General features: G+C 37.0%; 2 protein-coding genes across 4 annotated transcripts in view; one reads left to right on the forward strand and one right to left on the reverse strand.

The window, feature by feature from the left end:
- Positions 1–15,611, reverse strand: part of LOC139982710 (uncharacterized) — a 239,831-nt gene that overhangs the window by 107,578 nt on the left and 116,642 nt on the right. For 2 of the 3 annotated variants that reach the window (XM_071995776.1, XM_071995777.1), the window contains exon 14: positions 6,218–6,265. The exons of the other annotated variant lie outside the window; for it this stretch is intronic. In XM_071995776.1, coding sequence (XP_071851877.1) covers positions 6,218–6,265 — 48 coding nt within the window. The remainder of the gene's footprint in view (positions 1–6,217; positions 6,266–15,611) is intronic. 3 annotated transcript variants of the gene reach the window in all.
- On the forward strand, positions 2,011–6,211 carry LOC139983734 (uncharacterized). Its single transcript, XM_071997464.1, has 3 exons — positions 2,011–2,153; positions 2,791–2,971; positions 3,282–6,211. The coding sequence occupies exons 1-3, from the start codon at positions 2,011–2,013 to the stop codon at positions 3,741–3,743; spliced, it is 786 nt and encodes a 261-aa protein (XP_071853565.1). The 3' UTR covers positions 3,744–6,211.

Below are 15,611 nucleotides of genomic sequence, written 5' to 3' on the forward strand. Positions count from 1 at the left end.
ACATGCACTAATGTAGGCCCTAACTTGTGGTACTTGTAAGTTGTAGGCCTACGGGCTAGGAGTAGGACAGTATGATGGCCCTTACTAGTGGTGGTACGACGTTATCAGACTACGTGTCTAACAGCAATATTGACATGTGTTTATCGCTTAAAATTGCTTGAAAAGACTTTACCTGAAAAACAAATGATCGACGGTGGATACCGACTGTAACCTAATTAACGTAAGGCCTAAGTGCAGCTGCACCGAGGCTTGCCTAACAACACTACAGTAACAATACTAACACTAATAACATAACAATACTAACAACACTGACAGAACAAGACAAACAAGTAAGGATTATAATCTTCGGTGCACCGAGATTTGAATCTTCATTGCCATGCGAGCTGTATATCTGCGACATAAAAGTGAAGGAAATAAATTGCACCTTACCTGTTTCCAAACCCTAGCTTTGGTTTCAATAAATCCTCCACGTACAAGTCAGGGGTGAAGTGTTTCGAGCATATCACCGTGTAAGGTGTAGCATGCCAGTGACAACGTTTTAACTGCACGCACTTTTCCCATTTCTTGAACTCCTTAGCTTCTTTTGGTATAAGATGTAAACTTGTTCCGTTTTTCTCGCTTAAGCTAGAACATCCAAACATCACAGTGCGTTTCGGCATTTTATTTTCGAAAAAGCAACACGACTTACTGCTACTGCTAGTGCTACGACCAAGAAGTCAATACATTTAGTACATGGTAATACACTAACCTACTAAGCCACATACAACCGTGTTCACCTTTTGACGTCACTGCCGAAGCTTTCCGGAAAAGAACGAAAATTCGGACAAATTTGGTAAATCACAACAATCATGAAAATTACCAAAATTTGGCCAAATGAGACAAAAAATGTTAACTTCTTCATTAATAATGCCATATTAATGCAATAATTCATCAAATTAAGACGAGTTACGCGAGCATTTTACTTGATCTTTAATGAGTTTCAGTAGATCATCTGGTGCTAGGAGGGTATCACCGAGAAGAGTTTTGCGCAAAGTGTTTTGGAGCCAGCTTCATGTGACCATCCGAAGGCAGCTGGATCCATTCACGGTGGATCTGGTTGACGTGTGTATCTTTAGACTGCCACTTGAAAATGATCCCGGGCAACGTTCTCCTTAAATGCCTCATTTGCTGGAGGCAAGGTTGCCAGCTTTGATGCACCAGCAACACTCCGGCCCACTTTGCTTGCCCACATTTTCTGGCGTGCCTCTGTCATTGACGTACATTTAGTCTAGCCTTAACAGGCCAGATTGAAAGGTGTTTCCTGTGTGATGACCTCCGAAAGCATGCAACTTGTGTCACTCCTTCACTTCAGGTGGTCCATATTTGATCCACTGAAAAACCATGTGTTTAGAAAATCATTACTCGAGATAGGAATACACTAGAGAGCTTCCCATAGCTTTAGTTTGCACATAAGACAGTCTGCATCAATAGACAACATTTTTTCGAGGGGGGTCATATGGACTTTTTTTGTCTTCAAAGATTTGTTTACATTAAAAAAACTGGTCGATTTTACCTTTTTTTCAAAACAATTATGAGAACAGTGAAAAATGTCAAGTCAACTAACCCTGTCCGATACAACTAGCTAAGACATACAAGGAATCAAATCAGGAGCCTTCACAGGCATATGTAGAGAGATGGCTCTATATTTGGGGTAAATATGTCAAAAGTTACGGCCAAAACACGGACCTTTAACCGATAATATTTCCCCAGAATGCCTCACCCTACAGAAAAGATTTTTAGCTGAGATATTTTAGCTGAAACGCTAGGCAACATAGAAACAATTTAGCAATAGCGCCTCCACTTTGTGAGTAATACCTAGCAATTCAACTCGAGCATTTTTATGGTAGGGAATTTCGGTCAACCGCAATTATGTAGCGCGTGGGCACGCTATCAGTAACACTAACGCACAATCATAATGGATACATGCTACAACGCAGAGGAGACTTTAGCCATTCTTTTTTTTCGGACAATATGATCATCCAGCCGTTCGAGGATGAAGACATCACTAAATCTGAAGATGATTTTGAAGATGAAATCAGCAATGTCGACTTGGCAGATCTTCCTGAAGAGGGTCTGGTTGACAAACCTGCCGCCAGACCCTCTTTGTTGCTCAGGTATCCTGATATGGTAAGTCACACACTATATGTATTGTGTATACATGTACTGTGGTAATACAATAGGCCTATATGACTCATCGTTAGGCAGGGCTGTACCATTGTATTACATGTAGGTCAACTAGTTCGGGGGTTATTGATAAAGATATATAAACTTGGAAACATTAGAATAATCAAGTTTATTGGGTTGGTGCCATGTTGCAACTGAAATGAAAAGAGTATTTCGTGTTTCAGTCCACCCCAATGCATAATAATAAAAACCAGTGCTAAAGTATACAGGCTGTTCACCCCCACAGGCCAAATGGACTCTTCCAAATTTGCATATTCATGCCAAGAAATGGGAATTTTATAGAAAAGGGATGTCCAAACCACTATCAACTCAGCCCCCCCTGTAATGTATAGTAAATTTGTGTCTTGTAGCTTACCTTTTTTGTACCTCTTTTATATAAGAAGAATATCACTGTAGAAGAGGAAGACATGCCCATTCTACCACCTCCCCCCGTAGCAGTGGTTGGCACTGCTGGTGAGCAACAACCAGCACCTCCCAAAAGACGCCGGGGTCGACCAGTGAAGACCCCGTTACGAGCAGTGCCCCCACCACCACCACAGAGGCCTGCAACTCCGCCACCTGAACTAGATGCCACTTCTCGTGCAGAGTTCAAAAGACGCTGCGAAGCTTGGAAGGCAGCCTTTGGGGGCTACAACAAGAAGCTCAGCCACCAAGAGGCCCCGAGAAGTGGACCTCACTTGTGGAGGACAATGAAGACAGGAGCAACTGCTGCGGGGAATGGCTCTGGGAAGACTTCACAGAAGATGTGGTACGTTTTGAAGACTGCCTTTTTATGGGAATGTTTTTTTTTTTTTATTCTACAGGGTTACCTTGACTCATCAAGATCCGAGGATCTCACCAAAGATTCGATATGACTGGAAGATACATAAATTAATTTACCTTTCTACAGGCTTAGCTCAAATAAAGAAGACTTAGTGAATATTTATCGAATAATTTTCTTATGTTTTATTTCTAGAATTTCACAGTGAATCACCAAGATGCTGTTATTTCTTTCAGCAGCAATTACCTATATACATCAAAACTTTTTTTGACACATTTTTCTTTTTTCCAACTTACAGCCTTTCATCAATGAAAACGTCAACTTTGCGTTTGAGACAGAAGGGTCAAATTCAGAGCTAGATTTTTTGAGTCTGTTTCTCACTAAACCAGTCTTGAAAAATTTCGTCGACCAGACTAATCGTTATGCCTCCCAAGAGGGGGTCAAGACAGTTGACTGTGGTGGGAAGTATATTCCTGTCACCAGAGAATCTTTCATGGCATACATCGGGTTGACTATTGCCATGGGTCTCACAAACAAGAGCAACATCGGTGCATACTGGTCTACTAATCAGATACTACAAACTCCATGGTTTCCTCAAGTAATGCCTTGTTCTCTGTATCAACAGAGTCAACGTTATTTGCATGTTTCAGATAACAAGATGGAGAAAAGATTGCTGATGGAAGGTTCTGTGACAAGTTGTAAAAGGTCCGTCCGTTACTTGATTCCTTGTTCCAGCTCTACAGTCCAGGTAGGGAGTTGAGTATCGATGAGATGATGATTGGTACCAAGTGTCGTCTCAGCTTTCTTCAGTACATAAAGAACAAACCAACGAAGTGGGAGCTGAAGTTGTGGACTTTGTGTGATGCCAAGGTTCAGTACTGTTTGAATTTTGATCTGTACACGGGCGGCATAGGGGAAAAAGGTTTGACCTTCCGTGTTGTGAATGAGTTGATGCGTCCGTACTTAGGGAGAGGTCATCGACTACACACCGATAACTTTAATACGTCCCCTGAGCTATTGGCGCACCTACTCAGTCACAACACATTGGCTGTGGGGACGGTTCGAGAGAATCGTAAACACATGCCAGTGCGAGGGAAGTCTTCACAGACTAAGGTCGATGTAGGTCACTCCATATTCCTCAAGAGCCATAAGATGACGGCTTTTAGATGGATGGACAAACGAGATGTGTTTTGTTTGTTGACAGTGCATGGTAATTCTCTCACCGAGATCACCCGCATAAAGAAAGGTAGTGCAGGTGAACGAGAAGTAGTTCAGAGGCCCACCATAGTTTCTGACTACAATGCACACATGGGCGGAGTTGATGTCTTCGATCAATTGCTGTCTTACCATCCAATTGTTCGAAGATATAACGGTGGTGGCACAAGCCCTTCTGGCGAGCAATTGGCATAGCAATTTTGAATGCATTTGCATTGTGGAAATTGAAAAACACACAGCTGAGCTCACAACATCTACAACAAATGTTTCGATTAGCACTCGCAGAGCAGATGTGTTCCACACCTTGTGAGAGATGTCCCCCCAAAACAATTCGCTGTTCATTGATTGTCAAAGAAACACTGTCAGCGCCCCACAAAATTTGAAACCCGCAAACAGTGTAGTTTGTGTAAGGACCCCCATAAAAAAAACAGGCTGTCTTACATGTGGAGAAGACATAAGACTTCATTTGACTGAGCCATTGTGCTTTTATAGGCACCATCATCAATATGATTAGAATGTACGCTTTCCCCCTAGTAATTTCTCCACAAGACCGTTAGAATCATGTTTCAAATTTTTACAACTCAGAATTGCTATGCCAATCGCTTAATACATTATGTCAAATTTCCAAAGTTACCTAAAGAAAATTCTAATTCAAAATTAGTTTTTCACCTCGACTCGATGAGAGAAATATTGTGTTGCTGTTTATTTTCACTCACATTTCTTTGTTTGTTTGTCTATAGGTTCTTATGCTGGTAATACAGAACCTGTGTTATAGTTTGAAATTTGAACAACCTTCACATTCTTCTTTTGTCAGTACCCTTTCATACTTCACACTTATGGGAAATCAATGATTAAAGCTCCAGAAGAGACAGAATCCCTATCTACAACTGTCTGGGAAAGTCATACATCTGGACCAATCTGTTGAAAAATATCCACCTAAATTCCCTGTTTCTTACAAAAAGAGTTATTTACTTGAGCATGACCTGTTTTTACACTGTCACAAATCATTACTAACCCACTGCAAATCATCAATTTGAACTGCATGTCATTAAGAAATTTAAGTCAAATACTGAGATGTCCGCTGCCTTGAAACAAAATATAATCAAACACTAAACAATCTTTGTAATTTGATGAATGTAAATTAAATTGGTAGCAATATTTTTAGAACTGCCTACCTGGAGTAGAGATAGAATTGCGTTTCAATCGATGTCTGCAGAAAGTTAATGTTAATGCCCAGAGAGCTGAAGATGTCACTACTGTTACAATGAAACTATATGAGTGTATTACATTCTGGGTTATATCATTTTTCTTGAAGTATGTGATGAAGCTAGGATGGTAAAAAAATAAAGCGGGATGATCTATACACAGCTAAAGGAGGGGTATTTTTCAACAACTCTGAATTAAGTGTAAGAAAATTGTTTGCTGCGACCAAATATATACGGCTTGTGTAATCTTATCTTAAACATTTAAACGTCAGCATTGTATTTTTCAATGATTACCATGGCAACTAGAACTAGTTACTCGTCAAACCTTATTCCATTTTACCTTAGGATAATTAGCATGTTCCTAAGAAACAATAAATGGTTTTTCAAATATTTTCTTGAAAAAATAAGGCCCTTTGGCCATTTTGTCTGGCTTATACTGACTACATGGAAGCCATATTGATAGTTGACATAGCAAATGTTCAAGGGTCACACGTCCACACCACCCTAGATCACAGTATACACACCCCCAAAGACAAATAGTCAGCAGAGAAAAAAAAAATTATATCAGAGATTTGGGGGTTAGGGTCAAATTTGGACTTTGCCTGCCAAACTAATTCGTTTGAATACCGATATTGTCTATCGATTAAAGTTATTAGAAGTTTAAATAGGGTTGTCTATCCCAAAACGTCAACAAGGACTACATTGTAAATACTTTGTGAGAAAATAAAGTAGATTTTTTGTAATATTTTGTGCTTCATTTGTTGTAATATATGCGTCATTTCCACGTGTAGTACACATGAATCATAACCGGTACCTGATTTTTGTAGTCTTCTTCAGTAAGAAACTTGTCGTCTGGTGATGTCTGCAGAAGTTGAAGTAGAATTATTGCCTTTATAATTCAGTTATATTTAAGGAAGGATATCGGAATCTTAATAAATACAGTTGAACCACACGTTTGAATTAATTATAAGAAACCTTCAGAATGTGTTATTTTCAAGAGAGCAATTGTTTCAATCAAATAATGTTGTTGCAGTAGTCCACAGTCTCTCAATTAAAGACATTACATCATTTCCCAACTTCTAAAAGTAATAAAAAACGGTTCTTGTCACGTGTATAGTAAAGCGCACTTCAAGTTTATCCTAAAATCTTGTAGAAAATTACATAATGTTTAACCATGTTTACCCTTTAAAAAATTTAAAAATTTAAATTTTTTTTTTTTTTTTTAAAAATTGGGAGGTAATTTGAGAACGACCTCTTCTCTTACAGTACGTTTTCAACTTCATTCCTCCCCAATACATCAAATAACTGGGAATAGTATGGGGCATAACCGTAACGGAAGTACTTTTGAAATAAGTGTCACTAAAGTTTGAGCACATTAAAAGTTGAAGTCGATTTCCTTTAAATGATGGCGTATCTGTTGCGTCTCTGCCTTGAAAGAGTTTCACAAAACAGTATTCTGTTATCACATATTTGTATTGTTCTGAAGTAGGATCTTGTTGTCAGGTGATTTCTGTCTTGCTCGAAGTGTCATAAAAACCTGTAATGCTGCTTAGAATTAAATGATTTTGAACGATATATATATATATATATATATATATATATATATATATATATATATATATATATATATATATCTAATGTATATATATATATATATATATATATATATATATATATATATATATATATATATATATATATATATATATATATATATATATATATATATATCGTTGGGTCTAATGTATATATATATATATATATATATATATATATATATATATATATATATATATATATATATATATATATATATATATATATATATATATATATCGTTGGGTCATTTCAGTATTTTAAAAAAGCCCAGTCAATCTTTCCTTATTTACCATGCGCAATTTGCATATTTGTCGAAAAATGTCAATGCCGGTACCACACTCACAAAAGCTATGGCATGATATTTCAAAGTAACTGTCCAAATTGTTTTTTTTTCTATTTCTCTAATTTATTTGATGACCATATCAAGACATGGGATCTCAAACTAAAGGAAGTTGGGTTATTTCTCATACGCTGCGCGCCAACCCAAGGTGGCGCTCCACTCAGATAGAAACAAGACGCCCTCCCAGGAAATGGTCATGACCCCCAGAACCCCCCCCCACCGAAAAAAAAATTATACTGTACCACAGGCTTATCTGATATCAAAGTGAAAGCGGCTTTCCACAAGAATAACGAAAGAATATGTTAACCCATAGTTTACGCATAATTTTCAGAGTCGATTCTAATAATTCTTGCAATTTCCTATTAATAACATATGGAAAGTCACCCCTGTTATGACTACTGTAGATGTCTTCTTGGCCTATGCGCTATGTCACGTCAAGTTTTTCACTTACTACAGCCTACTGCCGGTCCGAGGTCGAAGGGTTGTTCATGTGTGGTCATCACGGAGATTCGAGACCATTCGCACCAATGAATGATAAATTTTTCGCACATGTAATTTGTTTTGATATCCAAAATCCCAGTGGGAGGCGACTGGGAGGACACGCTTTTATGGCCGGATGTCGCCTCCCCCACCACACACCCCCATGGCTACGCCTATGGGTACATTGTGCCCAAGCACATATCTTCAAAGTACTGTCTCCAACTTTCAATTGTTTCAAGCTATTATGTGACCAAAAAGAAGTATTCAAGATGAAGTTGCAAATCTGAAAGGACCAGTATTTTTTCGAGGAACCCTGTCGATCACACCTTTGAAGTAGGATAGGATTACACATATTTTATAAATTCTTCATCGATCGGCTTAAAGTATTAGCTTTTTTTCGTTGTATATCAATCTCTAGATAATACATCCCTGGTTCTACAAGGCTTTTTATCAAATTTGCTGAAACTCTACAGAACAGCCTTGCAAGATTAAAAGAAATTATAGCTACTTACATAGTTTGCATGATGCAAATTCATCCAGTTCCAATAATGGTCGAGAACTTGCTAGAACATGCAATAGGTATATGCAATATTACACTTTTGGCAATGAGGTGCCACATTAATCTCATATCAGACAACAGGGAGATGGGTTAAATAAATCTCCAAAAACTGTACACCTATGTTGCGCTAACCTTCAGTTGGTTATCATCCTACCCCTATTATTTAGGGAGATCCTAGAACGTTTGATGTTAGCGCAGGTCAAAGTTTGCAACCCTTATGAAGAAGAACAGAAGTATAGCATTGTTTAATTTTATATATTCCCCATGGTGCTTGCGCAAACCATACTGCCATTTACAAATTAAAATTTATTTTTGGTCCCATACATAGAAAAAGTGTGAGCGAAAGTTTAGTATCATGAATGAAATTCATACTTCAACCAAAGCTAGTCATGTTTGTTAACAATAGCGATAACTGGAATTTTGCATCAAAGGAAATCCCTATTTCTCACCAAGCAGGTCATAACAGTAAGCTGTCTGAATTAGCATCTTCAGATCAAATATGGGTTTGCTGAGTTAAGGAGCAATATGTTCGAAGTATAAGGACCAACCAATGAACACAATTTTAACATAAGAGGCAGAGATAAGACATAACAGAAATCATCATGTCTTCTTTCTATTTATAACCGATTAATGCAAGTATTTTCATAAAAAAAAAAAATTTCATGAAATTTCATGTAACTTTCAAAAACATATAAACAAAGCAACCTCTGCAACGTCATATCCTTAACATTCATGCTATCAGCTAGAAAATGTATCATAAGACACATGTTCTAAGCATTGATGTGAATACCACTGGATATCACTGGCATAATATGTGCTAATCAAATGGATAAAGAGCTTGGTCAAATCATGAGTAAGGCTCTGCCCCGTATATTGCACATGTACAAAAAGGGTTACAACTGTACATGCAATACTTTTTTGATGAAGAGTGGGGGGGGGGAGATGTGGTAACATATTGAACAGACCACATCTTTAAATTTGTAATTTATTTTGAACAAATGCAATTGCTAGAAATGAAAGCACTTGGAGATTTCTTAGACTGATAGGTAGTTGTTGCCCTTGCATTGCTTTAAAGTATGCATCACGGTAAATATTGTTGAGGAGTGGAGTTCTGCAAATCTCTTGACTGTTATTTAATACATTTTTCTTTTGCTGCTTGTTAAAAAGCTCCTAACATGAATATGTGTTTTCACGACACTGTATCTGAGGTTCCTTATATCACGGGTGTCTTCTACATACGGCCAAACTCAAAACTATTGTTAAACTTGTTCACCTACAATGGTCTTAATACAGAAGGTAGATCAATATCATATCTCTTTTGTATTTTTATAACGGTACTGAATTTGGACTATATTTATCGAATAATATAGCAATGTTTTGGGTAAAAGCAATTAAAGCATCCATTTGAACTTCATGTTTTCCTTGCATTGTTTGCTAGAGACACGAAAAGCAAAATACGGTACAATTTTGTTTATATTATTTTCAACTAGTTATCCCCCTACCCACTTTTTAGACTTTTGCAAGCTTGTAAACCAGTTACAGCACTCATGCAACTTGATATGACAAAGGTTCATATGCCAGAACATGAAACTAGCAATTTGGAGTGAATTTGATAAAATAATGATGAATTTAATACACTGCAATATTGTATGGGGCTCAAAAGAGCTTAACGTCTTTTGCGGTACATTACTTGTTCTGGTTAATATATTAATTGCCCTAGGATTCAGCTTTTAAGCAGCTACTAGTCAGGTAGTATGAACGAGTACAAGCCTATCTTTTAAGGTTTTCAGACCTTTACCTATATTGACCTCAAATAACCTTTGACTTGGCTAAAAGCATTAGCGTGAACTCATTACATGATACAACTGCATACAAATTTATAATCATCATTCCAATAATGAATAATCATGTTAACATGGCTTTCAGTTTCAAATATCTAGTTACCATACGTGGGCTTCTGCTATACTGAACAAATATATAGTATGGTACTAAATGTCAGAAACCTATATACACTACATATGACTAACAAGTTTTCCTTGTTGAGTTAGATGCTCTTTATTACTCTACTGACCTTGAGTAGCCTTTGACCCTCAATGAAACTAACACCTTCTGAAAATTCCAGTATAAATATAAAATTTATTAAATGATTCATAAATACTTTAACAGGAAGAGCAACTATTATAAACACTTTTGTTCATATAGACCTCAGGGTAAACAATTTAGAAAACAGGAACATTTCGTATAATAAATATTAGCTAACATTTCTACCTTCTACTCTACAATTTTGAGAGAACAATAAGCAAAATTGATGTTGGCAAATGTAACATGGCAACAATAACAATAACTTACAAATTATGATGACATCAGAAAAAGTAGCAACCATGGCAATGATGATGATTTGAAAATATGAATGAGCAATCCTCAATGTAACTAGAATATCACTTTTACTAGAGCAGGGTTCCCTGTTTTTGCCTCTCCCTGCATGGTTTGAAAATTGAGCGCCTGGTTTGTACATTTATGAATCAGGAAGAGCTTGCTGCAACCTATTTGGTCAGATATTATGGCATGAGGTAAATTTCCTCCTGGGTGCATAATTATAATAACAATTCAAGAATTTTTACCAAAGATGATCATATTTGAAAATCTGGAGTTGGCTCGGACTTGAAAGGTCTTGGATTTGGCTTAGACCAAGTGGAATCGGACTTGGCTCAAACTCTGCCTAATTGGACTCGTCTGCAGCTCTGCAATAAGTATAAAAACGATAATGGATTGTTCATATTTTATGATATGATGTTGTGAAGGTAGAGACTTAAAGAGTTTCCAAAATGTAATGGATTGCATTAAACTCTTCGTATACTCAAATACAGTACTAGCAACATTACAACTGGAATAATGGATTACCAATACGTGGCAGTGAAGTAAAGGAGTTTAATAAAGAGCATCCCTCAATGTAATGACTAGGATGAAACTCTTAGTTTCACTAACAAAAGGATACCAAATGCAGTATTAACAAGGGACTGCCTATTGGATTGAGGGTCCACTAGACTCAAGGTTTGCTAGACCCAGCATCCCCTTTGTGGGTAGCATTATTGAGCGTCTAGTTAGCATTTATTGGATAACTGAAGTATTGAAGGACCTTTAGTCCCCTCCCAGTAGGATTACAACTGGAAATAATGGATTGGTGAAACAACATATTATTTGATAGAGTGAAGTAAGGGAGTTACATGAATACAAGTAAATGCAAAGAGTAGGATTAAACTCTTTGTATCACCAACGAAAATTGTTCTCCAATACAGCAACAAAAGAATTTCTTAATTTGGATTGTTAATAATGATGCTGTGAAGGAAGAAAATTCATTAAAGAGGTTATGGAATGGAAAAACTAATTCTTTATCATCGTATTTTGTACACTCGTAGCTCTCTAATGATACCCACTTTGTGTCAAACGAAGCTTGTATACTAGAGAAATAAACGATCAAAAATTCGAGGGTGATAAAAACTTTCTAAATATTGTTGTATTTACGGTAATCCGGCGTGACGTCAGTCGAGGAACTCAGCTCGCTTCCGAGACGCTATGTTTACATTCTATCCGAGAACACACAACATTACACTGATGCAGTGCTCCGTAGTAATTGAGATTTGGTGTTTGGAATTTTGTTTTTACGTAAATTAATCTCGTAATTGTTAAATATGCCGAACCGATATGTAGTATCAGGTTGCTCCACCACAAGTGAAGACGGATTTCTACTGCAAGCTTTTCCAAACGATGACAAAAATCGAAGAATTTGAACACGACTCGTTCAAAACACTACACATACACAACGTAATGAGTGCCTGTAGACCTATATGTTGCCAAATTACTTGTTATGAACATAGCCTAGGCCTCCTCGATGCAGCAAATGACGATTTGTTTTGGGGTACCTAATATTTTGCACAAAACTAAAAGCCAGTTGGGTTTAGAACAATCACTACTAGATCTGCAAAGGTTTTTTGTGCAGGTAAAACTGGCGTTGTGTTGTGATGTTGCGTAACAGTTGGATGCTACAATTACACGGGCTAGCCTATTATAAAACAACTATTAGTTAGGTCTAGACCCATTTTACCACTACTAGTACTATATGGTTGCACTTGCACTGTACATAATGTCACATTTTCCTTGCACTGTAAGACACAACATTCTAGAAGCTTCGCTACGAAGTTAAGTAGCAGGATCATCGACATTCGAGATAATTTAAATCATATGAAGGTCTTAATAACGGTGGTTTCAACCAACCAGTTTCGGTTCAGGGTCGTCCAACCGTTCTGCTCGAGGACTTTGATCGGCAACGACCTGTCTCGGTTATTGGGATCGTTTTACAATTCTTCTGCAAGGGGCTTAATTGATAAAGGAAAACACCGATAATATCTTCATCACCCTCGAAAACTATTTCCTCCTGTTCTTCCTCAAGATTTCCTGGGAATCGGAGGACTCGGGAGAAGACATTTTCAATTGATGAGAAGAGTGTTGTGGTTACATGTATAGTAAACTGTATAGCGCCGTATAGGTAAACAGTGGGTAGTCGGAATTTGGCTGAAATGGTTCCTTTGATGACGTCAGATGAACTGCGGTGGACAGCTTTGCTTTTTATACGAGTGGCAGCTCGAGAGGTCTCTAGGGAATATTTTGACAGCGAATTTATGACGTTTGATGCCGTATGTATGGAAAGTTGTGCATGGGTGGTGCTGTAGTAATGTAGATAAACCATTCTAAGACCTGAACAGTTTCCACTTTATAACCTATTTAACAAATTTTAATGTTTACGCAAGTCATATACCTGTCCAGACACTAAAAAAAAATTAAAACTCATAGAATGCACTGTACTTGTCCAATTTTAATCGAAAGCCTTACCTTTCATTAAAAAATTTGATCTTCAGTAAAAATATTCCTCTGTCTGCAAATTTTATTGATGACAGTACTTCCTTCTCTTGTGGAGAAATTCCATCAGCTAATGTTAACCTTCAACAAACCAAAAAAAAGTATTTCAAAATGTCACTGAAGTACATTCCATGTGAATATTTTTTGAAAAGCCTTACATTTCGATATTGACATAGTTGCAAGTGTCTTGCAAACGGTACAAATAAACACATCATAATCAAGGTTAAAATGTAATGGTGTGTTAACACCTCAAGACTTTGCTTCACAATCGTACATTTGGTTTTCAAAGACTACACATAAAGTCATTTCAATATTGATAACATTCTATGATGGTGGAAGTAGCAAAGTAAAACAAGCGGTTTGGCAGTGGACTTGGTGGGGATTGAAAGTCTTCTTACATTAATTTGGTAGCCGTTGCCCTAGATCGTTTACATATTGGAAATAAACAGCAACTTTTCATCATGTTTGTTCGTGTTGAAACTTAAAACAGTAAATTCATTTCATGTAAAGCGTGTGGTGATCAGACTTAAAGGATATTCCAGTGAAGACTTTAGAAAACTAAACCCACGTCCTACGAATTTAAAATATATCTCACAGTCCATACTTACTGAATATTAAAGACAACTGGGGATTTTTGCAATATATGCTTGTGGGAGCTCCTTATTTCCATATAAGCCATTTCTCGCTGCATGGTGATCATGAACCAGCAGCTCAAAGCTATTATGATATCCTGTGAGTTATTGCAATAAAGTAGATCATATTTGATGTGGTGTTCTCATTCTGCATTCTCCAAATTGTGCCAAAGTTCAGCCATCTTTTCTGACAAGAGAATGGACATAAATAAGTCCAAATAATTGTTTCATAAATTGCAAGTGGAAGTCTCGACAGTGCAGTTCCCTATATAATGTCAATATTTAGGGTACATGTTGTCCAATATTCATGTCAGCTTAGTTCATTTAGCTATCACTTTCATGGAAACCGCATATGCAACAATTGAGAAAACTGCCACACACAAGTTTGAATATTGATCTATCATTTGGTATGTAAGTTGTATCCAGGAATTAAGCATGCAATCACTTCAAAAAATTGACTGGGTATTCATGCCTGGTTCAATGCCTCATCCCGCATGCAGTTCATTTACTTAACAATAACATGCACCCTATACTATGTTTACAAACATTATACCTTCAGGACTACTGTTGTACACAGACTTAAGCAGAATTACTGAGTTCATTTTAAATGTTTGGTTTTAATTATGTTAAAACTTCGCACCCTTGATGGCATATGTGTGCGTGTGCGTTGGTGGGAGTACTGTGTTTGTGATCCTAGCTTGTAAACACATTTTCGCATGACAGTAAGCTTTATTGGACAGATCACATAGTTGGTTTTTAAATAGATGCATCACAGGTACAGAAGCCTATTGTTTTTGGTGAAGGTGAAAGGTGATTTAGTTAAAAGTGGTCAAATTAAGATAAAATAAGTTGTTCGTGTATGCAGCCTACACATACACAGTAGCTTATATGTCAGATTGACAAATTCATAGAATAGAACTTATTACATAATGGAAACCATGTGCAGTGCATTTTGAATAATGGTTATCTATTTATACACCCAACTAGCTAGTATTGCATCATAGAAACATGCTACACATGTATGCATTTAAGTATTTTGTCACACAGTACAGTGCTTATATCATAAAATGCAGTTGTTATTGTTCCATAACAACTCTGATCATACTAGCCTTTTTGTGCAGGGAGTTGTTATGGAACAACTTCCTGGTTTGTGCTATGGACATGAGAACTATCTAGTGCCTGTTCAACATGAGTCTTGTGCATTTTCATGTTTAATACTTACTAACACCAAATTACTTCAAACACATGGTCACTTTTAAAAGTTTGAAAACTGAATACAATCAAGAGCTTTTATTGGACATGATACCCAATATGAAAATACTTTTGTTGTACATATGTATGCTGGTTTTTAATCATACATTTTTGTTATGCTCAGATAGGTCAGTGGTATTATATTGAGGTAATTTTGGTTATTTTTAGGGTGTAAGATTTCCAAATGCCCCGAAACATGCAAAACCACAATTTGATCAGCATATACCTGAAAGAAATTCAAGCTCATGAAATATGTAAATCTGCTTGACTGCAAAAAGTTATGGTTGCCCGCTGTATCGTTGCTAGTACTAGCTACAGTAGCAGTAGGCTAGTAGCATCAGCACACGCAGTAGCAGGCAGCTGTGATTTACCAGAGCCTGTAATATTAATATGCCTAATTTAGGACGTTAGGCCTAGTCTACTCTTACTTAAC

This window comes from Apostichopus japonicus, chromosome 16 (assembly GCF_037975245.1).
Source record: "Apostichopus japonicus isolate 1M-3 chromosome 16, ASM3797524v1, whole genome shotgun sequence".
In the NCBI taxonomy this organism is placed as follows: domain Eukaryota; kingdom Metazoa; phylum Echinodermata; class Holothuroidea; order Aspidochirotida; family Stichopodidae; genus Apostichopus; species Apostichopus japonicus.